The sequence below is a fragment of the Melospiza melodia genome, chromosome 6 (assembly GCF_035770615.1).
Source record: "Melospiza melodia melodia isolate bMelMel2 chromosome 6, bMelMel2.pri, whole genome shotgun sequence".
Classification (NCBI taxonomy): Eukaryota; Metazoa; Chordata; class Aves; order Passeriformes; family Passerellidae; genus Melospiza; species Melospiza melodia.
Window position 1 is genome coordinate 72,607,334 of NC_086199.1, and position 24,309 is coordinate 72,631,642.

A 24,309-nucleotide genomic window follows, 5' to 3' on the forward strand; every position below is an offset into this window, starting at 1 on the left:
TTAGCACAAAACTGTGCTAAGTCAGATCCCTCCTCACAGATGGCAAAACTCCAGATTTCCAAAGGTCTTATGGCTCAGGCATATAGCTGTCTTTTTTAACCAAGGATCCCACAAAAGGAAAAGGGACATGGCACCGATTAGTGAAAGGCAATGTTTCAGTAACACTGGCTAATAAAGACTTCACATGTTTGTAGTCCAGAGAGCAAATGATTTGTGAAGCATTACCCTCTTCAGACTTACAATGTAGCATACAACTAAAATGCCATATACAGTGAACATGAGGATAAATAAAGCCCACAAACTCACACACCCGACATCTGCAGAATAAAACAAACATAACCTTCCCTAGGTCTTATGATCCTGACTCAGTCTGTGCCTATCAAGCCTCTGGCATTTCTTTACCAGGGCATGTGATCTCTTACTCAGTCCCTCCTTTGGAGTTCCTAACAGGGACATCTTGTCAACCTAACAAAAAGCTGGTCAACATCACCTTCTTCACTGTGTTTCCAGTTTTCTGTATGGTATATGCTACAGATATATGCAGTCAAAGGCTGAAAGGGCCACAGTGCTATGTTTATTTTAGAATTTAAATTAATAATTGAACTATTAATACAATTAGGGAAACTGGTTGGTTCTTTTACCTTTTTTTTTTCAGAAATTCATTATTTGCCCTCTGTCCATTAGCTTTTTGAATGACAGACTTCATTTTCAGTCTTAAAAAGAACTGAGAACTTAAAAAGTTGAGACTAACTGCATTATATATACCATGGACTAAAGAGCTAAAATCAGGCAGCTTTGTGAAGGTGATAACACTTCATGTGAGAGAAGCAGGAGTAAGAAACTGGAAGGACACAATGTGAGCCTTTCTACTCTTTGCCTAGCCTTTATTAAATAGTACATACAAACTTTTGTGCTTCTAGTAGAGAACATTTTTACCTATTTGTTTCAAAAAACCCAAACAACCCAAACCAATAGGATTTCTTTAAAAATGAAAACAAAACAAAAAAAAATTAAATAGCAAGCTTTGTGTAGCTTTATTTCACAAAAAAAAATTTCCTCTCCCCAAAAGGACACAGGGGTAATACCTTTTTCATCTATATCAATTAGGCATGGCAAATTAGAAGTGTTTTCTAATTAAAGATTCTATCTGTGGTCTGAGGAGGATGGCAGAAGAGCTCCAGCAACTCTTGCAGAAGCAGTGAGGTGCTATAGCCACACTTTTTTTCTCTGCCCTTCCCACAACACAGCTAGCAGAAGATGCTGTGTCCTTGTGCCCCAGCTACTGTAAAGTGCCATGTTCAGCTTGAATTGCTGATAAAGAGGAGCTACAGCTAAGCTACCAGACCTTACAGTGGAATGAATGAAGTACAAGCACATGTTCACTTCTGCTGACATAGCTATGAGAAGACCCAGAAAACCTGATGCTCTATGCCGTTCCAGCAGCAGCCACATCTGCTTCCTAGATATCCAGCTGCTGCTTGCCTCCTAATCATCAGTTCTAAAGGTTGTGAACCCAAATTAGAGCTTTTGTCATACAGTCCACAACAGGTTTCCATGAGGAAGTTATTGCAACTTCAGCTGTTGCAGCCAAGCAAAAACCAGAACATTGTCCAAAAGCTCTTCTTCATTTAAAAAGGAGAAACAAAATGCAATTATATAGAACAGAAACCTGCAACTTCAACTGAAACACAGTGATCTCAGAGTACCTCTTGGCCACAGGGACCAGTTGGGACAGGAAAGCCCAGCATCAAATCACTTACATAGGAAGCAATTCTAAACAGACACTGGGAACAGAACTATCCCAGCACTGTGGACTCCCCATAAATCCTCTTTCAAGTAAGGCAGGCAGTGCTCGCCATCTTCTCATAGAGGAGTGCCAACTTCTTGGTGGGAGATGTTACACGCAAGGGGAGAAGAGTTCTGCTGAAACATACAGTTAATATCTGCTTAACATGTAGTCAAGCACTTGTGGAGCACTGCAGGAGTGGTTCTGGTGATGTTTGCTTTTGTTGTTTTATTTGTTGGGGTATTTTTTAAAATTAAATCATGCAACACATGAAAGGCAGGGGCAAATCGTTTTTCCAGGCATCCACCACATTGCCGGCAATGAGATGTGCCACAACAGTGAGTGTTAGCTCTAGGCAGCTGCTACCTACAGGTCAATGGCATTTAAAATAGAAAATCTTTCATACACAGTGTTATGAATAAAATTGCACTTGATTTTGTTAAAAACTCATATCACTGTAACTTTTCCAAATATTTCCTTTCTGGCATCTTCATTTTCTTAATCAACAGGAGCTTCTCTCTAAAACTCTTTCATGCATGTTGAACACACGACACGCAACAGCAGCTGTTATCTACCAGAAAATGGGTCTGTTGTTTCTTCAGTGCTTATTTCTATCTGTCCCCACCCTCCCCCCAAACAGGTAGAGGCAGTTCACCTCTAAGTGTCAATTGTAACATCGAAATATAAACTCCTCAAGCAGACATTAGGAATTTTAGTTTCACAGATTAAATATTTGAAAAGTTACAGAAGGTGCTGGAATAGTACACATGTCAATTGCTTAAAAATCCAAACTTGCAGCAACTTTAAATTCAAATTTCCAGAAGTTTTATAATGTCCTTGTGAACTTCCTCCACAGCAAGACACCCTCCACGACATTAAAGCATCAAACTTTCAAGGCTGAGATCAAGAGACAAATCAGCAGGATGCACTTGCTCCACCAAGCAACTTTAAAAGAGGTGTCTCCACTTCCAAGAGCAAAAAGCTACTTCTTCATTCCATTTTGGACCTTTCAAAGTGGGTAATCATTCTTTCCTAGAAAATAAAATACACAACCTTGTAATTTTCCCCAGTAGATTTACATTATTCAGAACATGCACATTCACAACAAACAACACTCATATGCATTTTAAGTTAGGAGTCCAACTTACATAGCAGATACACCACTTATTTTAGAACACATTTGTACTTTAAGAAGTTGTATTGTGGTTGTTTCCACTATCCTTCCCCTCTTGTAGTATTTTACTGTTGCGCTGACATGAGCAGAGTCCAGTTCTGATAAGCCAAGACCTTATCAACTGACTCATGACTCCCCTGGCATGTCAGAAGACTAATTTGAACTGAAGATTTCTTTACTGACCTCATCTGAATCCAGAAGAGCTGGAAGAGCCCTGCAGTGGGGGGAAAAAGAAGTTAAAACAATTAGAGCACATAACTAAGAGCATACTGACAACCATTTTCAACCTTATGTTTTTTTATGGCACAGAAAAGAAACAATGAAGACACACTTTTTAATTTATAAGAAATTAGAGAAGGACACACAAAAAAGGAAGAGCCCAAGGAGTATCCTCAATGACCTTCATAGTTTTTATTCTTTTTTATTATGGTTCTCATTAACAAGTGAACAATTTTCAAGTTGCCATGAAATAAGCTGCCTCACTCACACAGGAACAGTGCTGAACTGCACTGAAGACATTTACAATATGGGACCATGTTATAAAAACATGTCCCAGAAGTCAAACAAGTTCCACTGGAACTTCAGCCTTTCCAGCTACAACAGATCTCCCATTTATTGGGATCCTGGCTCTTTGCAACCCTGATCACACTCTCAGAAACAGCAAAACCTGCAAGAGATTACCTCAAAGTGCCCTCTCCTAGTTTATACCAGTCTAGTCCTTTTTTGCTTAAGGAATCCTATCAGTCTTCAAAAAATAAGTACTAGAACTGGGAAAACCAAATTCAATTGAGAAAATGCACTTTTCTTCCTCTTTAAAACTTCGCCTAATTTCTTTTTTTTACGTAAGTCCAAGCAAAGTTTCATACTTCAATCCAGATCCTCTGCCAAAATTACCTGTTCAAATTTGTGAATACACAGATCTATGAACTTCAGTTTCGTTATGGAAAACGCAGACACAGGCACTGACACTTCTAGCATGTAAAAGTTATTAAAAGCAAAAGAGATATAGACAGTGTACATAGCTGACTATATTACCACAAGCACAAAAATCACATCACATGTTCCAGATAAAGCTGAAAACTGGATTACATTATTCTATGGTTTATATTCAGCAAGATACTCAAAGGTCTTCTCAGAGCACAAGAAAAGGGTTTGTTTGTTCTTTGTTTTCTGGATTTATGTATATTGTTTTAACTTCAGTAAAATGCAGACCAGTCTATGGTTTCACACACCAAGAGACTGCTCCTTAAGCCAGCCTGTGTGCAACCCCTGCAGACTCCATACAAGGGATCAGAGGCCAGTGCCAGGCTGAGCCCAACCTCTGCCCATGCAAGTGCAGCATACAAGGGATAAAGTATTATGATGTACTCCTATGGGAAAGGAACCTGCCTTTATTGAGACTATAGAAATACTCACACATCTGTCACTGATGAAGGAACATTCTCTTCTACCCATTTCAGGTCATCCTCTTGCTACAAGCACAGAAATTAAACAGAAAACAAAAGTCAGTTTTTCCACAATGCTGTCATATGCAAGCCTATTTCTTTTCAACTTACTTGATAAAAAAAAGGTATTTTAATGTCAGTTAAAAAATTAAATAGAAACACACACACAAAAGAAAACTCATTCAGTTTGATTTCTGGATTACAGAAAACACATTTCAAGGATAAAAAAAAAAAAGTAAAGAGAAACCCACTCACTTGCTGTGAACTCTGTAACAGTCCTCAACACCACCCCCTTGCAAAATAGAAAAGTTTCATCTTATCTATCCTCAGGTAAGTAGTATACAGCTGCAACCAACTATTGGGAAAACAATGCTAATGACAAAAATATGATTGCTATTATAATGAATTGCTACAGGTACTTTCCACTTTTAAATTTATGGATGAATTCTTTGAAAAGATTCCAAGACGTATTTTAGGCCTTCTATATAAATGTGAAAACATCTTGCTTATAACCACAAAGAAAAAAATGCAAGTCCTCCAAAGTATTTAGGTAGGTAGATAAAAATATATACATCACCCCACTCATGTAATCAATCACCAATCTCAGAATCAGAGGGCAATTTATTTAAAATATGTCTCAGCCTCCCTCTCACACTGACAGATTTGTTAAAATAATACATTAATCACTATCAGAAAATTCTATTATATAGTTCTCTCTACAGTGAATTATGGAAACATTACTGAAGAACACACTGAATTCTTATGTTCCCATCGTATTTACAGGAAATCTCATGAGAAACCTGTATCTACTTTCTTTTCAGCAGTACTGTGTTAACTTATGATACTTTGGCTCCAAGGCAAACAAAAAAGTTAACAAAGAAGAGCTTGATCTTATATTCTCTGAAGTACAGAGATCATACTCACAATTTTGTTTGCTTTTACATTCCCATTTGGTTCTTGCTTTGTACTTCTCATTTTCATTCCCTCTGAAGCCAAAAAAAGAAAAAAGATTGGGGTAACTGAATTATAATTGTTCATAGACTGTACATGAAAGTGTTGAGTGTTCATTCAGGATATTTCATCTCAGTCAGAGAGACAGAATTAGACAAGCTAATGATTTCAACTGCTTCCCCTTTGAAAGGCTTGCAGTATTTTTTCCTGACAGATGGAGTATGTAGTTTTTACAGAATTTTACAATTTTACCTAGGAAATATAAATTTCTAGTACTTTTATTTAAGCCAGACATCAGCACACTAAACTGCACACTAAACCTCTGTCTAGCAATAATATCCAAGAGATGCTTGTCTTCACAACTGGATTAAAACCTAAGACATGACATATTTAATCAAACAAAGCCCACTGGACAGGGCAAAGCAACCACAGCAATAGCAGTGTTTTCAGTGTCAAGAGAAAATCCCAGAATTAAACAGGTGATGTAAACACTAAACATAAAGCCAGTGTTTCCTCTAGAATTCTGTGTATCAATGGCAATTTTTGCCAGAGAGCAAGACACCTTCCTCCACAGAACTGCCTTCAACATTGAAATTGAGTGGAAAATTTTTTTTCTCCTACCAAAGCTTTCCTTTAACATTGGCTCTTTCTGCTCATCATCATCCTCCTCTTCTGACAGTGGTGAGAAAGCAAACCTATGTGAAAGAATAGTGAAAGAAGTGAAAGAATGAAAGCTACCTTAGTATTCCATCTCTTGTCTCCCAAGAGATCCATTACTCCAACACACACATGGCTTGATTATTCTGTGAACCTCACTGATTATGTTTAGTGTCAATCTTTAAAACAATGCTTAAGTTACTTCTTTTGGAATAAGCTGAGCACCGTGAACAGACTGGATTTTATGTATGTAACTTCTCTAGGTTTACCTTTCCCTACAAACACTGCTTAGTATCCTTATTGATCAATGGACAGCAACTAAAAATCATCCAGCAGTACTCTTTAAATAAACAACCATTCCTACAACCCAGGATTTTTAGAAAGAGGTAAGAAAAGCTGAACCTTTGGTTGTTAGCAGATGGTCTCCACAGAACCATGATGACAAAAAGGATCATTGAAAACAATAAACGCCAGATGGCATCATCCACCCATAGCTCTTGCCAGTCCTGTCAAGAAAACCAGCACAAATGAAAGATGTTGTGAAGCAAGAAAGGTCATGTCCTCATCTCTTTCCAAGGATGAACTATAAGCATCTGTCATAGAGGCTCATTGCCACAAAGCACCATAGGCTAAAAGTATCACTGTTATGGGTAATCTCACTGCCAAACATAAACTTATCAAGAGGCAGCAATTGTAGAAAACATTTAATATAAACTCACCGACTGACAGTCCACCAGCCTGAACTTCATGGTTGTCCAGATGATGAATACAATAGATGCTGCAATATTCAAACAAACAAGCTGCTTATTACCACAAAATATGTCAATCCAAATACCCAACATATGTCAATCCAAATACCCAACTAACAGGACTGTTTCCCAAGCAAAGATCAAAGACGTCAAGTCTTGAAATGCAATTTAATAGTTTTGGAAAACAAGAGATGGATCTATTGCACTGACCTTAGAAATTTAGGCATAGACTAGTATATTTTACTCATGTTTCTTTACAGACACAAGGCATGAATCAAATACTCAGTTTTTAACCAACTCCTAACTACTATTCATTATTCTTGTATCACTTTAAACTAGCATTCAAACCATGGTTTCATTATCACTTGACAAGTAAAGTTGACCTTACCCCTGAAGTAACTGAACAATCTGATCTGCTTGAATGCCTTAAGCATTCAGATCCTGACCCATAACAGTTCCAACACTCAAACCATGCTCTTACCACAGTTATAGAATTGACTTCCCTCCACTAAAGTATTTTAAGATGACCAAGAAAGAGGTGCTGAAAGGAATTTCATCAGAGCCAATTTTCAAAAGGAATGTACTTTTTTGATTGTTTGTTTAAATAAAAAAGCACAGTCTTTAAACTTTTCTGTTCATTGTATTTATAGCAGAGAACCTGGAAGTACTGACAAATTTATTCTTGAAATTCAGTTGATCACATATAAATGGAAAAAGAAACTCAATCTATATTCTTGCAGAATACAGAGGGCATTATGCTACAAAACTAAGAATACAGTTTTTCTAAGAATCACTCTGATCTTCAGACATCTTAAAACCCCATCACATACAGCAGTATCACAATTTTGGCAGAAAGTATCTCTGTGAAGTTAACAGCATAAGATAGTAATAAACTTTTGCCCCTGGCAGCTTGAAGTGGGACAAAAGTGCTCTGTTAGAGGAGCTGCATAGAACTACTGATCTTGTTAACATCAGGACTAATAATCCACTATCTCTGAAATATCGACATAACCCTTGGCAAAGACCCACTTTTAGAAATGGGTGAAGTGTTAGAGATACCAAGAATTTTGACTGTACTTACAGAAAGGCCACCAAACTTAAAATTTGCAAATCAAGCCCTATAAGGAAATGAAAAGTGCTTTTATTTAACTGGAAAAATTTTCTGCTTACCTGCTACTGCCAAGATGAGTGTGTTGGTGAAGTGCCGATACAAAGAGAGTTTCACAACATTCCTTCGAAGTTTTAGCAGCTTCATTGTTTGAGTTAAGCTGATGAATATGTATGGAAAGTCAAGGAAAAGTCTCTGAAGGGACAAGCTAGTCACAAACTTAGGAGGACACCACAAACTTTATGATCAACAACTCTCTCAATCACACACTTAACCCTCCAAAAAATTAACTATTCTCAGTGGAAGATTTATGCTGTGACAAAGGTCCCAGAAAGCAAAATCTGTCCTTTTCATGTTATTTAATCATCTACACCTATAACTCTTGTCACACAAAGATGGCATCCAAACCTCTATTTTGGACTATGGCCTTTTCCCTCAGGAAAGAGTTGGCTGTGCTTTTGATAAATGAAAATGAAAATCTTAACCAGAAACCAGAAAATAGTTAAGATCTATTTAATGCATATGGGTGCCTTCACATTTTTTTTTCTTTATTTCCACAGTGACAAAACAAGTGGTTAGGAGAGACATCATGATAGGGGAAAACTGTGGTTGTCACAGCTGGGCAGCCAGCTATTCACATTTTAAACATTTTTTGTGATTGACTTTAGCTAAGAACACTTTAGAGGGATTTTACCATACACAAGTTCAGCATTTGATGTCAATTGCTAAAGTCACACAAGATTATGGTTGCTTAAAATGAACACATCAAGACACCAAAAAATAAACACTGCCTCATTTTGTCACTTGACTTCAAGACTAGTTCAAATTTTACAGAGACTTTTAGGTTTGATGTTGCTAAGCAGCCTTCTACCTAAAACATAAACTGATTCCTTTCTTCAAAGACTACTGCTCTGGTGCCATGACATGCTATACACTAGGACAAAATACTTTAATACTCAACAATGAGAGACTGATAGTAGACAGAATATATTTTGGAGCAGCTTTACACAGGCACAACCAGTTCAGCAAAAACAGCAGAGGCTTACCTGAACACTCAATTATAGAACTTCTATAACCTTTACCAGAAGTACAAAAAATATACACTTAGATCTTACTTAAAAAAAAAGTTCAGCCAAGAAAAGACTCAAAAAAAAACAAATTCAAAAGAAAACACAACCCATCAAGTAAAACAGTGAAGGATATCCACCAGCACAGGGCAGTATCTAGGAAAGCCAGGGGAATAAAAGCCAAGGAGGCAAGATCATTCTGGGCCTGGAGACAAAGAGAGAGCCAATAAGAACAAACTGAAAAGAAAACAAAGTAGAGAAGTAAGAAGGGTCAGGCTGTTTTATGAGAAACCAACAGTATGCCACCACAACACTTCCAAGTTTTGCTACAGAAACAGAGGGCTTAAACCAAGAGTTTTGTCCAATGTACAGAGAGGAACTGACAATACCACATTGACAGTTCTCCACCAGCAAGGCAAGAAACAGTTTTCCAGATTAAGTCACTCTAGCACTGTTAAAAGGAGTCTCTGCTGAGGCAGCTGCTGTGATTAATTGCTCTGGCCACCTCCATTACAGAAAATTAGCAACCAGCTTGTTAGAGGTGTAGCAATTAGATCTTGTACACTATCCATGGATGAAATGAAAGCTCCATTGGCAACCATGAGTTTGACTAAAAAGGCAAAACTTGCCTTTGCATGTACATCATAAACTTATCAAAGTCCTAACAAAAACAAGCAAAACACCTTTTATTCCTTTCAAGGACAAGACAGAAATAATAAGCTATGAGCAAGGTCACACATTCTGCAGCTTTTAAAAGGATATCCACAAAATAATACAGGCATCAATCATGGACAGGGCCAAGTTTGCTATCAGAGCCACAGTGTCATAGAAAAACTGGAAAAGCATCAAATATACGACAGGTTAAATACTTTAAACCAAAACCAGAATAACAGAAATCTACATCCCAAGAGGCACTTAATGAATCCAGTAGCATCACCACTCACACACACTTCCCCAGGCACAGCCTTCAAAAGTGGAGCAGTGGGAATTTGGTTTGGTTGTTGGGGAGGGGGAGGGAAAGTAGCTGCTCACACAAGTACATACAGCCAATATGTCTGTGGCATATGGGAAAATTCAAGCAATTATTACTCACCCCTGTGACTCTAAGAACACCTTCCATGCCAGAAAATAACAGATAAAGGGCTCCAGCCATAACTACTTTGTGAAGAGTCACTCCAAGGCGAGGTCTGTAGGAAACAATGTGAAATTCAGATTCAGTGGAAACAAAAAAGTAAAGTCATGTCAACTTGAATCTAAACATAAGGAATGAAGCATATGAATAAAAGGTCCTTGTAACAAGCCACATCTAGACCCAGAAATATTATTATGGTGCTTGAAACTTACTATTCATTTTGTCTCAGGTATGATGTGACTAAGGGAGAGACATGCAACAGTCCTGTTTCTTAGTTAACCTGTTTAGCTTTTTATGACCGTTTCAATTAGTCTCATCCCAGTTCTTCACCAATGTCCCCAGCAAACCCACACTTGCCAAAAATTCCCACTGCCACCTAGCATGTGTTTATACCACTGAATACAGCTGTGGACAGACAAATGAGCCACAATCTTACTGAAGCAGAGCCTCTCCCCTGTCAATGGTTCCTGACCCTACTCCATTTATATAAGCTTCCTCTCAGAAGGCAAGCCCATAAATTTCCCATTCCAGTCAGTGGAGCATCTCAATAATGACTCAGAAAACCACCCTACAGTAGCACACAGAGGTAGATGCAAAGCACAGTAATTACAGTATGGAACTATCTCTGTTTACTAGACAAGAAGTCTGGATCTTCAGAGCACTTAACTAAAGCACTTACCTTTAAACAAGCAAAGTACAGGGAGATGAATACTGCCCTATATTCTTAAAAACCAATAGTGAAAACCCTTTAAATAGATCACAAAAAGCCTGTAACAGAATTACTCACTTGACTATCCCATATCCCAGGCTGACTATGATGACCAGAGTTCGAGCCAAGGAGCGCTTCACAGCAGAAAGAAGTTCTGCCAGTATTACTGCTCCTTGAACTACCAAAAGCAAAGAGGAGAAAGACAGGGCATTAAAATGTAATTTCTGTTTTATAAACTACTGCATGCAATTATAGTATGAGAGCAGACATAAAAGTAGGCTAATGAAGTGCATAATCTTTTTATTATCTACATCTGGAGTTAGCTTTCAGAAAATATACGTCACTTAGCATGAAAAAAAAAAAGCTACAGAAAAAATTTACATCCAGCCTGGATACTCTTCCAAACAAGTCAACCAACAAAACTTTCTGCACCATGGGTATGGCAAATTAGCAAAGTCATAATGACTAGCAGTGTTTCATTTGTATGCATCCAGCCTGATAACTCAAAACCAGAATAAAAGAGTTTTAGGTAAAGGGAATATCTTAAGATGGATTATGAGGCTATGGGATGAATACTAAGTTATCCACAATGCTGTCATGTTGAACAAGGAGTTTCGGAGTATCTTTCCAAGGTCACTACCAATTGTGAGAAATTAATTACAAGCTACACTGAGCAAGTCCTATTTTAAACTTAAACCAGCACTGCAGCAACAGAATGCAGCATTCTATATACCTAAGACACTACTTTCAGGAGTCAGAGAAAGCAACGGCATTTTACCTTTAGAAGAACACAGAGCACCATGTTTATAACATACAAAAATACAGAAACTCTAGTTCCCTGTTCTTTGCTTTGAAACAATCCTCAAGGAACCATATAGTTAACATGTATGTGCCACCCCAATTTAGCATAAGCTGTTAGTGCTATCCCCCTCAATCACCCTGCACAAGGCAGCTGCCACCTACCGGACTCGCCCGTGTAGCGGATGTTCTGGAACTCGGCATAGAAAACAGCTTTCTCCAGCATTCCCAAGAAGATAACAGCACCAATCCAGAACTGGATCCTCAGGAGATCCCGCCAGTAACAGGCTGACCACGCCAGCCACAGAACCCCAAAGAACACGTACACAATGCACATCACCATGAAAAACTATTGCACAAAAAGAAGAAAGACATAGGAACTTTAGACCCAGAAAAATAATATCCTTGTTTCCATTCCACAGCTGTAAGACAACTCTATTTTCTCCTCTAGTATAGCAACTTTGGAAGTTTTTAAATAGATGAGCATTGTTTCATTTGTCTTCTCTGGACTCTTTAACAGTGAGAGTCTAATTTCTCACTACCGACAAAGGGAATGAGAGTAACTGAATTTCTGCAATTTCTCCCTTGAAGAATAGTCTGGCAATTTTTTCCAAGGAAGATACATGCTACTAGATTCCAAAAGGTAAGAATTCAAGCAAATCATCAAGTACTAGAAACTCTATTCGTTCTCATGTATTGTTCTATTAATAACTTCATCATACATTTACAGTACTCTGCAAATAAACTCACAGACCACCTTTAGACACCATTCCATAGAACAGAGATGAGCAACCAATGCTTGCATGCCCTGTGTTCAAATAATTTGACAACTTTTCTCAAAAGCTGATTTCTAGCAAACTCAGCTTTTTACCAAGTTTTAGGCCAGCAAAAAACCTGCAGGTGACAAAGAAATCCAGATATTCATTTAAATATTAAGATTTTGTGATTTTTTGGTTCAGTGTTACTCGCTTCAGAAGAACTTTTCATGGTGTGTCTCATACAGCAAACAATAAGCTTGACAATGTTACTCAATGCTGAATTTTCTAATCATACCAAAGAAAGGCAAAAAGAGGAATTAGGAGAGAATAGGACATTAAGTGAATAGCAGGAAGTAGTTAGCACAGGACAGTGCTTAATAATTAAGCAGTGTCCTCTTTCAGAAGTAAGATTTTTTTTTTTTTTTAGAAAACCAAGCAAACACTTAATTTCTTAGCTGCACAATCCACCAAAACTTTCACAAACTGAAAACACCTTCCTTAGTAGAGTAGCTTACTCATCCTTACACATTTTCACACCTGACCATTCCATGCAATTCAAATGCTAAGAATCTAGGCGAGACAGCTCACATGCAGATGCTGTGTTGAGAAAACATTCAGAGATACAGATTCTTTTCTGGTCCTGTCACATGTGATATTTTCACTGATGAATTACATTTCAATAGGGCTGCTAGAGGCTTTTTGCTTCTCCAGGACATAAAATGTGCATTTCAGAAATGCTGCCAGGCTCCACTATTGACAGGCTGCTCTTGCCAAAAGAGTCAAGCAAGAGACCTTACTTGTTATTGACCCCCAGCTAAAGTCTGTCTTCACTACATAAACATTTTACGTTCCTTCATTGTTTAGCCTTCTCAACAGAAGAAACTAGAAACCAAGTCAATAACTCCTTTGAATAAAACGGGGATTAGCTCTTTGTAGCTCAATTATGCTTTCACTGCTAAGCAGTGTTAAAGACCTCCTCATGGGGTGTAAGGCAGCTGGTGGAGGAAGTGAGATTAAGCTATAAAAGAACAAAGAAGGCAGTGACAAATGAAAGGGTAGCTGCAAACAAAAGCATAGAATAGCAGATTTTCTAAGACATGAGCTAAGGAGAAAAACAGCACCAGTAAAACTTGTCAGTTTAGAACTAATAATACTGATAACTTCAGGAACAAAAAATTAACAACCATTAATTCAAAGAATCCAGAGAAGGACAACATTGGCAGCACATGCAAGGAACTGAAATCTCTGTCTGTCTCCCCTATCCTGTACTGAGTACAAAAATAAAAGCCAAACAAACAAAAAAAGCCCATCAAACCAAAAAACACCCTTGGCTAAGTAACTTTTGCTCCTGAGAAGCTAGCTCTGTGTTTCCAGAAGTATAACAGCAGTGTATTTAATTGGCATTCAAATCAACCGACAATTTTATAGATCAAAGAAAAGCTGGTTTACTTACAATCATCAGAGGGTAGTCTGCAAGGGAAAGATACTCATATGGCCCCTTCAGTTCTACTGTCACTGTCAAAAGACAATCCAATTACAAAAATCAAACAAGAACCCAAAGGAGGAAGCCAGGACTTAATTGACTTTCACTTAAGTGTAAAGAAATTCCACATCTTCACATGGCCTTTAAAATCTAACTTGCACTTTAATAAACCTAAATAAACCTAAGACTCATAACATACTCAGCCAAAAAGCATGCAGCTTAAAATTACACATTCCATTACCAAGTAACTCATAGTACTTAAAAGTAATTTTTGCTGGACATGCATGTCTAACAGGAAAAATTCAGAAACACATGTAAGTTCACTTCTTAAGGGGATTTTTCAATTTCTCTGAAGTTTGAATAGGTTATCAATGCACTGTTAAATATAATACAATAGTAATTGTGATAATTATAATCTTTATACTCTAAGTTTTGACTTATTAGTATAGATCACTGGATTGGTCTGCACATTTCTGAAACAAAAAAACCAAGCCTCAAAATTGAAACGCTTGGGACTGACGTTTCCTGAGTTCTATCAGTAAACTGACAGAACAGTCTTAGGATCTTCAAGAGAGAAGCAATTACCTCTTTTCTTCAATGAGCAGTAGTAATACCCTACCTATGTGAAGTGAAAGACAGTGTCTTACGAAATTAAACCATACAGTATATGCTAAGAGTACCTTAGAATACTTTGACTGGGAATACATAAAATAGTGCTGTATTTTCAGTTGACTCTGTAAAGAGCTATCTTACTTGTAAAAGGCTTGCTCTGATATGAGGAAGGTGTTGTTCTTTCACTTCTTTTAAGCCTGGCAGCAGAATCCTTTGCAGTTTGTACAATTTGCACAATAAATATATATGGCCCATCTCGCCAAGTTTTGATAACAGCATTCATTGCCTGAAAATAAAACAGCTCCACATAAACAGTGCACAGTCAAGGAGACAAGGAAAAGACAGAAGTAGACTGGCCATATATGAGTGGTAGCTTCATGTAAATACAAATTTCATCTCTTCCAAGACCTAAAACTTGTTAATAATTATCTGATATGGGAATTTTAAAGGTACTTATTAGACATCACACTTAAAATTTAGTTGTTTGATTCATGAAGAATCCTCAAAGACCTGGGAGATGATCAGGACTTTTTCTGCAAATCCAACACTGGCTTACTGCAAAAGTACTCAAAGGTACTGCAAAAACTACAAAGAATTCAAGAAAGCATCACACTTTTTTCACTACAGAAACATTAGGACCACCACAGAGATTCCTGCTGAAGTCAATTGCTTGGGAACTGCAGAGCTACAGAACTCATCTCCCTGGTGAAGCCTGAATTCTACAGCATAACACAGAAGTAGCTTAGCTGTAAAAGATTTCCATAGTAGCCATTTCCTATGGACACTACTACTACAGTCCCTGCAACAGCTCTCAAACTTGCAAAGCTCAAATCTTGCTAGTGAACTAACAGAGGAGCCTTGTCCAGACAAATATTTGCACCATACATCAAATCAGAGGTATCTTGGAGTTCCAGCACGCAGAACTGTTAACTCCACAAGTGAAGAAGCTCTAGATCTCTCAGAAGCTGCACTATTTATTAAGAGCTTTAAAGTTAAAACTTAGATTATCTACATGTATGCCACTCCCATGACTACTCCAGAACTGCAATAAAGATTTTTTTTATAAAGGCCTCTCCAAGAGAAAGTCAGTATCAAGAGCATCCATTTCTTTTAAGAAACCTCTTGACTGCAAGATGCAAAGCAAATAGAATATTATATATATTAAAAAAAGTTTATGCTAATATTCATAAAAACACAAAACTTAGAAACACAGTAAACTTGAAAGAAAATGGATAAATTTATATACACAAATTTTGCCTTTAAAATGCCACCTCTTCTTGCTGCATTGATTCTTTACTTCATAATTGTACGTATCTACTTATGTTTCAGCTTTACAATAAAAGGCCCCTTATGTACACAAGGAGTAAAATACATTTTCTTTCTTGGTATCCAGGCCATTAAAGTTGAAGTTATTTTGAGAAATGTTCCTAGTAATATAATATATAATAAAAATACTATGAAGTAATCAGTAAACTTTTTAAGTATAACGTCTCTGAAAAAAAACTGACTGAAGACAAAACCAAATGTATTCTGTAAGAATTGGTCATCATTTAAAGAAGATAATTTAAATTACTCTTTTAAATTACAATGGAAAAAGAATTTTATTTTTTAATTTATACCATTGGTTGGAATTGTATCAGTTCTGTATTTCACTTACAGAAGAAGCAATTACTCTGTTTTCCCAGCACTACCTAGTTTCAAGCTAAAAAATTCCAGGTGTCAAAAAACCATAGAATATGCTACCATCAAGTTCGTACACAAAGAAATATAAATTTTAAAAAAGCAAACAAAACCAAAATAAGACTGCTGAATGACAAGCCATGCCTAAATTCAGTATACATACAGTTTTATCTGTCACCATTGTGTGATTTCCTGCACTCTCCTTCTTATCTTTTAAGCCCTTAGGGAGAAAAAAAAACCACAGAAAAATGAACAAGTAAATATGCCAAAACTACCTTTTCCATGACTACACTGCATCACTAGAAGGAAAGGAAAATTACCTCTTGTTTCTCAGGTGAGAGAGGCTCTGGACGAACAAATTCTTTATAGAAAATCTGCAAGATATAAAACAGGTAAATAATTTATAGACACTTAATAGGCACTTTAACATTTATAGGCACTTCACACATTAACATGACATTATCAGAACAGCTTCCAACAAACTTCCTAATTCTTTAAACAGCTGTATTGGAGAGCTTTCATTTTTCTAAATCAAACAACTGTCCATTTATGCAAGAAGTCTTGAATACTTAATGTTTTGTAATTTGAGAGTTACTTTTCCTTCCCTCAAATAACAAGCATCCAGTTTTAGAAACCAGACATGATATTATGAAGTTCATTTTCTTTTTGAAACATGAATCAATTCACCACAGATAGATACAGGGTTTTGAGATTTCTGCCTTAATCTATGCAAAGGTAAGTCCCTGGATGAGTGAGTGCCTATTAGAGATCAAATTTTTTCTAACTCTCCTGAACTATGGTGACTCAAAATCTAGTGAAACTGCTACACCACAAGGATAAGGCTGAACATTTAGAGAAGAAATTGCTGCGAAACTTCAGAAATTAGTATCTGACAAGAATATATTGTTAAGAATTCCACAGACTTTCCAGAGGCATTGGAGAAAAACTTAAAGATTTTTAAAACCTTAAGCATGTTTAGTTAGGATGCCCAAATCCACATTACACAGGTGAACTCACAAGATCTCTTCTACAAAACCAAGTAAAAACAGTAAAAGCATGTATCATTGATTTTTTTTTTCTTTCTGAAAACCTTTCAAGCCATCTTCACACATCAAAGGAATTAGAGGCATGCAAATAGATTATTAAAAGCCATATTTAGGCATTAGTCTTTTTTCTTAATTAAAAAACCCAAACAACCAAAAATACCAAAAAGCAACCCACAACACTAGTTTCAATAGTTATGAGACATTTCCCAGTATTTTCTATCCATAATCTTTTGTCTGTGTGGGGAATGGCTGAGCACAGATGGAACACTCCATAATTTGCCTTCAATTCTTAAGTATACCATTAAATAAAGACAGCAAATTACACTGGTATTATCATCAGTCTGCTGATATACAGCTGGTGTAGAGCTGATGTTTACACATTACTTCCCTATGCTAATTTTGCATTGTCTTGTTGCTTTTACTTGATTTTTTCCAACATATTCTAGCACTACTACTCCATAATTGCTAAAGTAATTCATTTTTCAAAACTAATTTTCATTATTTGACTAATAAATGCCAGTCCTTTATTGATTCAAGTTTAGTGGGATTTTTACTCTGCTGCCACTTCTAATCAACTAGCAGTAGCCTCCTGTACATGAAACAAATTCAGAATAAAAAACCACAAACTAAAAGAACATTGATCTGTACATAATTCTACAGGATTTGGTAGAGGTTTTCTCACTACCACGAGCAAAACATTGAAGAGCAAGCCAGAAGTGAAGGAAAATTAAGAACTCATCATCACAGCTTGGTTGTCATGAACAGATAAAAAGAAGTACCTCCCATCCTACAGTGGTACTCACACAGGATGCCAACATATCTACCAGGAATTACCACCTTCTCTATATATTGTATAAGACAGCAGAGCAAACTCTGAGGTTTCTACCCATACCTGAGGCCTGAAGAGCTCAGAGCAGTTTGGAAAGAGGAGAGAAGCAGTGGCATAGTACCCTGACCAACCCGGATGCTCTTCAGCTGTAGTCCCAAAATAGTTATCTGCTTGTTCATCCTGCCAAACAGAGTAGAAATTAGGTTAGCATCAAGTACTTCAAATGGTTTATTGCAGTACACAGCTACAAGACCTGGGAAGCTCCATAGTTTTGCTCTGCACACATTCTTGAATCAAATTTAGTAGAATAAAGGTATCAAAACTACACAAGACTATAGAAATGATGGTATACAGGCTTTGAGTAAGAATTAAAATGCAGAGATGCAGCAGAAAAAATAAACTTCAGTCTACACAAAGAAACTCTGCATTATCATTTTAAAGAGTGAAGATTCAGTCCTGTGTTGGATTAGTAGTTACAACATAATTAATAATTTAAGTAAACATGGAAAAACATTAACCATAGAAAGCACAACCACGTTCTACCATATTAGCTAGAAACATACATTTTGCACAAATTGCTAATGCTTGCCATAAAGAACAGAATTTAGAGTTAATATGTAAATATTCAAATTTTTCTATTCACTGTCATTAAGCATTCCTGCAAATATTTTCAAACACCATAAACTCACTCATTTTAGAGTCACTGCATTCACTTAGGTTCTCGGTTTAAAACAATTTGATAAACTCTTCCAGCTGACCCAAAACCCAAATAAGTCAGCAATTGCAGCAAGTTGTGGATAATTTCAATTCTATTCCATAAATTTGTTATCTTCCAATGGAAGAATGTGTCTTTCAGGCCCAAATCACAACGTGGATGCAAGAGAGACATCTCTAACCCCCTCCTTCCAAAACCTGCTTAGCTCTAAAAACCATAACTTACGTTTTCCCATGGAATTCTTACCCCAAAGTTGAAGACTTCATTGTAGCAGTCAGAGTATCTTAAGTACCAAGTCACATTGAAACCCTGGGAGGCATCACAAGCTTTTTCATCTCCTTCAACTAAGAAAACAAACAAACAAACAAAAAATCAAACGTGAGATATGTAAGACACCACCTGCCTTCCAGGTTTCCAGGTTTCTTCTCCCATTCTGTGCAAAACCAACATAATTAAATTTTAAACATGAAGCTGAAAGCAAAACAATAGAATATTTTCCTCAAGTAATTCATTACTGGTCAGTGAAAGAAAGAAGCATGTGAACAGAATTCCATTACAGCATTATACAATTCTATTAAAGAGCTGAAGAACATCTGGAAACTTTTTGTTCTGAAGACAATCAAGGATATTTCAGCAACTGCAAATACCAAATGAGGAGAACAGCAGTGACTCCAATAGACAAAAAGGGCCTCCCTTTCAGAGACAGGAGCACATGTAACAGGCAGAGAAAGCTAGGAACAGGATAATGCTAAGCCATTTCCATATATAATTTAAATATATCAATGCCATCACCAAGGAAATGAAGGTAAGATTGTGCCAGTCAACAACCAGCCTCCCAAAAGACACACAAGGTATCTACACACTGGCCCATGCTGTCTAAGCTGCAATGCCACCTAAAACAGCAGTAAGACAACTTTCCTCTGTGATTTACTTTAGTAACAACACGCATGAAAAGTGAAACACAAGACTTTCTCCCTAGCCAGGAAAGGTTGTGTGGTGTTTTGTGTTTCAAATCTCATTCTTAAACTAAAGCCCAATGAAGAGATTTTGATATTAAGAAGACAAGCTCAACCCTTACATAAAATGAGCAGTGACTATTCGGAGTCTTGGAAGAGCCACTTAGATGATTACATTTGTGTTTCTCCAGTCAGCAAATGGCAAAACTCTGTTTTTTGTGTTAACAGATACACACAGTGGCTAAGAAGTTCCTACAACTTCACAGACAACATTCATAATCAGAGGAGGCATCCACAACTTTCATACATGTACACTTCTAAGGAATGTTTCCATACTGACCAGGCAGAAAAAGCAATTAGAAGGAAAACCCTGCCTCCAGGTATTAATTGACTAATCCCATTTTATACCTCGTGAGTACTAAAACACATTTTTAATACCAAAAAATTAAGCAAAATCACTAAAAAAAAGGAGTTTCTTTATTACACCTTCTGGTAAGCATGAAAACAAGGTATATATGTTCCACATTGCCCTAGATGTTGCAGAGGGCACAATAAGGAAACTAAAGCACTGCAGTGGCATGGGCAGATGCCAAATTCTTTGGTGACACAGGCTCTTCTGATAAAACTGACCAAACGAGGAGTATCTCAAAAAAAGTGCTAGCAAAAAATAAGATTCAAAAACACCTTTTAAATACTTTTTCTCTGTGAAAAATAAATAGGGAACTACATATTCAGCGGCAGCACCCACAGAGGTAAAATAGGTCACTAGAACAATCTGCAATTTCTGCAAACATCAAAATTACAGAAACTTTAAAAAGGAAGTACTTCAGAAAAATTATCCATGGCATTTACTGAATTCAGCAATATGGAAATTTAAGTTCCTCAGCCTTCAAACAAAAGCCAATAATATTCAGCTTGAATGCAGTCTTTGTACTCATTTACAGAGAGCAGGATTTCTATCACGATCCTATACAAGAAATTAAATGCCTTCTAGAACAACACTTCAAAAAAGTAGATAAAAATAAATTCATTATTGACAACACTGCATGCCAGCAGCAATCTTCCCAATCAGAAGCAGAAAGCATCAGACACCAATGTGCCATACAGATTAAAAAAAAAAAAAAAAAAAAGAGGGAAAAAAAGGAGAAAAAGAGATGCAGGTGCTCAGGAAAGCCACGAACAGGCCATGAGCAATCATGTTTGGCAAGAACAGTCATTTTTTCCTCACAAACATCACACTGCAGATGTAAGAGGCAACAGATAGGAAACCAAAAGAGAATAGTTTCCACACAAGCATGGGCAGAAAAAAAAAAAAATCACAAAGTTGAAGCTTCCCAGCATCAGATGCAGTTTAAGTTTCATCTAGTCTGAAAAAATAAGTTCCCAGCCTTTGTTCCTTCCTCTTTCATTTTTCAAGTTCACGTCAATCTTTTAATCACACCGATATGTAAAACAGGTGTCCTCACTAAAGAATTTTAAGGCTTAATGCCTGTTTAAAGGTTAAAAGTACAGTGTAATTCAAGTCCACATCAGGAGGCAGGGGGTCCAATTCTTACTGACAGAACTGCCCTACAACAAATAATTTTTTCCTATGCCTTATCTCCATCCCTCTGTTTTTTTGGCACAAGTAGATTTACCACACACATCACTTCAGAGACCTGTATCTTAGATGCCATGTCACTACAACACACTATTTATATTAAACTTTAGACAAGAAAGCCTAAAACCTACCAAAGCACCAAAATGCCCTTTTAACCCCCACTCCTCTTCCCAAGCAGCAGATTTCTAATTTTGATCCTGCAGCTGTACACTTGCAATCACTGCAAGATGCGAACTTCAGTGGGTCAGTTACTTGTCAAGTGGGAAAGCCCTAACACAGAAGTGATGCCCCTTCTCTAATAACCACTCAAATTCTACCCTCCTGTTTCAGATTCATGTGGGATCAAGAGAGGCACTTTAACAAACTCTCCTTGAAAAACTGTCCCAAGAAGGGCATGTATTGGAAATTAAACCTGAAAAACCACAAGTACAGAGACTAAACAGCCTTCCCTCATGGGAAAAACTGGTGCAAACAACCACTTAAAGTGTTCAAAAAAGATTTCACACCTTTCTAAATCAACCGGTCACTTCCATAACATCTTACTGCCATCTAGATGCTGTCCTCATGTTCACAGGCAAGAGGGTATTTCATAGAAACTTTCCTTGGACCAGAAACCTACAAAACCCATAGACCTGGCCAGATCAGTGAAGAGCAACACACAGAAGAAATCAGAAGGCTGCCAACATGTTTGCTCGACAGAACAAACTCGATGATCCCAATCAGGCACTGGGATCAGGAGAAAACACCTCTCAGGAGAGCTCTGCTGCAGTGTGCAACATTCCCTTACAACACCCAGAAGCACCCAGCTAATAAGGAACAAGGCTTCAAACAACATTGCCTTCTGTACTTCCATCAGTATACAAACAGCCCCTGTCCAGCTGGCACCAGATCTCTCAGACATTTAACAATCTTAGATAGAAAGAGCACATCTCACAGCACAGTGCAGCACACCCCACACAGGGTTACCCACTATATGAAACAAAGTGGTGCTCCCATTGCCCATCTTGCCCTCTCCACAAAGAGCATGAATAGAGCCATTCATTTCTGCTACAACCTAAGCAGATCTCAACTGGGAAGCTCCAAGGCTGTTAACAGACTCAACCACATCAGAGCTGTGGCTTTCATGCAGTGCTAGATTAGCTGTCTCTGGAGCCAGTGCAGTTTAACACTTCACAGTGTTTTGAGCTCCAAATGTTAAAAACAGGAGGGGCATCAAAAAGCAGAGAGAGCAGTAAATTCCTCATAATCACTTACATCTCAGGAAAATGGTGGTGTTGCTGAAGAGAATCTTCCCAAAGCTAAACTTCTTCCCCTGCAAAGGCACAAAAGAGGAAGAGGTATTAGTGGGTTTGACACCTTATCAGCCCTAAAATCACAGGCCAAACAAGTTAGAAATGATAAAAAGCAGTTACCATTTATTGACAATGCTCCAGGTGCACTTATGGTGGAGCACACACATGATGTAGGGCTTCAGCACTTTTCTAAGTTTAGCAAATTAGCATAATTGACAAGAATCCCCAATTAGAAGTACAGTAAATGAAGTAAATTCCCTCTTGGTTCGACCCCCTACTGGAGCCTCCCCCTTGCTTCTAGCCCCACGCTGCTTATCCCTAAATACGTGGGAAAGTGAAATGCCCTCAGTTCACTGAAGAAGCAAGATCATAGTAAGATTCCAGGAATGTGTTTGTCTAACCTAACAGGGTAGGAGAAGTACTGAAGCTAGCTAATAAATTATATAAGTATAATAGTTTATAGAGCTACTGATAGATGAAAAATACATACATCTTTTGGCATCAGGCTTAATGTCATGAGCTTAAGTAAACATAATCTTCCATTTTGAGTTTTAAGTCAATACAGTAATGAAAGCAAATGTCAAATCTGGAGCCAGTCTTACTGGACTTTCCAGTCACGCTTCACCACCCTCCAACATACTTCTGAAGACGGTTTAAGAGGCTTGGGGTTTTTTGATCCGCAAGCGGAATCAACTTCACGCTGACATCTGTTGAAATGATTACCATTTTCTTGCTGATGAGATGGTCTGGACCATCCAACAAAAAAAAAAAAAAATGTTCTAAGAACCAATAGGAGCATTCACCGTGATCATTTAGTTTTGTTCCTGAGGCTCAAAAGCTTCACACAAAGTACGTAGTACTCTCACTGTCTGATAAAGTCCGACCGAATTTGAGGCAAAACAGCTTTCCTCCATGCAAATTCAAGCAGGCAGGGTTTATGAGAAGTGCCGGAATCCCTTCACACCTGCCCTAAGGCCCACATCTCTCTCGGTCCAGCGCCGCAGCGGCCCGGCTTCCCCGAGGCCAGGCCCCGGCGCTGCCCGGCGGTGCGGGCCGCCAGCCCGGCCGCACGGGGGGCGCAGGGCGGCCTCTCCCGCACAGGGACCACCGAGGCCGGGCACCAACCGGGCAAGACAGTCCCTCCTTCCCCATGGGCCTCACAGGGGCGGCTCTCCCTCCGCCGCCCATCGGATTATTCCCCGTACAAGCCTTCTCTCCCCTGCCGCCACCGCCGACCCGCCGAGAGGGCTCAAGCCCGGCAGCAAGGCAGGAGGCAGCCACGGCCCCGAGCCCCCGCACCAGCTCCGGGTCAGGCTCCACAGAGGCGCGGCCGGGGCGAGACGCGCCCGAGGGCAGCCGTCCCGCCCGAGGAGGAGCGCGGAGCAGCCACGGCCTCCCGCCCGCACACCTTCGCTGCGACCGTCGCCACACCGACCGGCCCGGCGGCGGCGGGCCCGGTCCCGCTCCCCGCACTCACCAGGAGCACCGGCAGCCGCCATTTGGAGCGCTGCCCGGCGCCCGCCGTGCCCGCCAGCAGCAGCACCGCCAGCAGCCGCAGCAGGACGGCTCCGGGCCGCCGCCGCTCCCCGGAACGCGGCGCCGCCGCCATCCCGCCGTACGGAAGCCGCCGCGCTGGCCGCGCCTCTTCCGCTCCCCGCGGAGGGACGCGGCCGTCGTGGGCCGGCGAGAGCGGCGCTGGGCGGAGCCGCTCTCGGCTCGGCCCGGGCTGTCACCGCCCCCGGGTGTCACTCGCCGGCCCGGT

At 38.8% G+C, this 24,309-nt stretch overlaps 1 protein-coding gene across 1 annotated transcript; it reads right to left on the reverse strand.

Moving 5' to 3' along the window:
- Positions 1-857: 857 nt before the first annotated feature.
- TMEM87A (transmembrane protein 87A) lies at positions 858-24,156 on the reverse strand. Its single transcript, XM_063159099.1, has 20 exons — positions 24,025-24,156; positions 22,510-22,567; positions 18,946-19,043; positions 18,048-18,164; positions 16,430-16,483; positions 16,273-16,329; positions 14,571-14,715; positions 13,788-13,849; positions 11,742-11,925; positions 10,857-10,956; positions 10,031-10,124; positions 9,696-9,771; positions 7,933-8,037; positions 6,733-6,791; positions 6,416-6,519; positions 5,978-6,051; positions 5,330-5,391; positions 4,377-4,432; positions 3,144-3,174; positions 858-2,818 (listed from the first exon to the last, which is right to left on the reverse strand). The coding sequence occupies exons 1-20, from the start codon at positions 24,154-24,156 to the stop codon at positions 2,777-2,779; spliced, it is 1,710 nt and encodes a 569-aa protein (XP_063015169.1). The 3' UTR covers positions 858-2,776.
- Positions 24,157-24,309: the final 153 nt, after the last annotated feature.

What these genes read in the sequence shown, in the direction of transcription:
- TMEM87A (XM_063159099.1), bottom strand. Translation starts at nt 24,156, where the DNA reads ATGGCGGCGGCGCCGCGTTCCGGGGAGCGGCGGCGGCCCGGAGCCGTC. An exon ending in CTGAGCTCTTCAGGCCTCAG is followed by an intron (nt 16,484 to 18,047) that starts GTATGGGTAGAA and finishes TATATCTTGCAG; the next exon opens with ATTTTCTATAAAGAATTTGT. An exon ending in CCGCTACACGGGCGAGTCCG is followed by an intron (nt 10,957 to 11,741) that starts GTAGGTGGCAGC and finishes TGCTTTTGGTAG; the next exon opens with TTCAAGGAGCAGTAATACTG.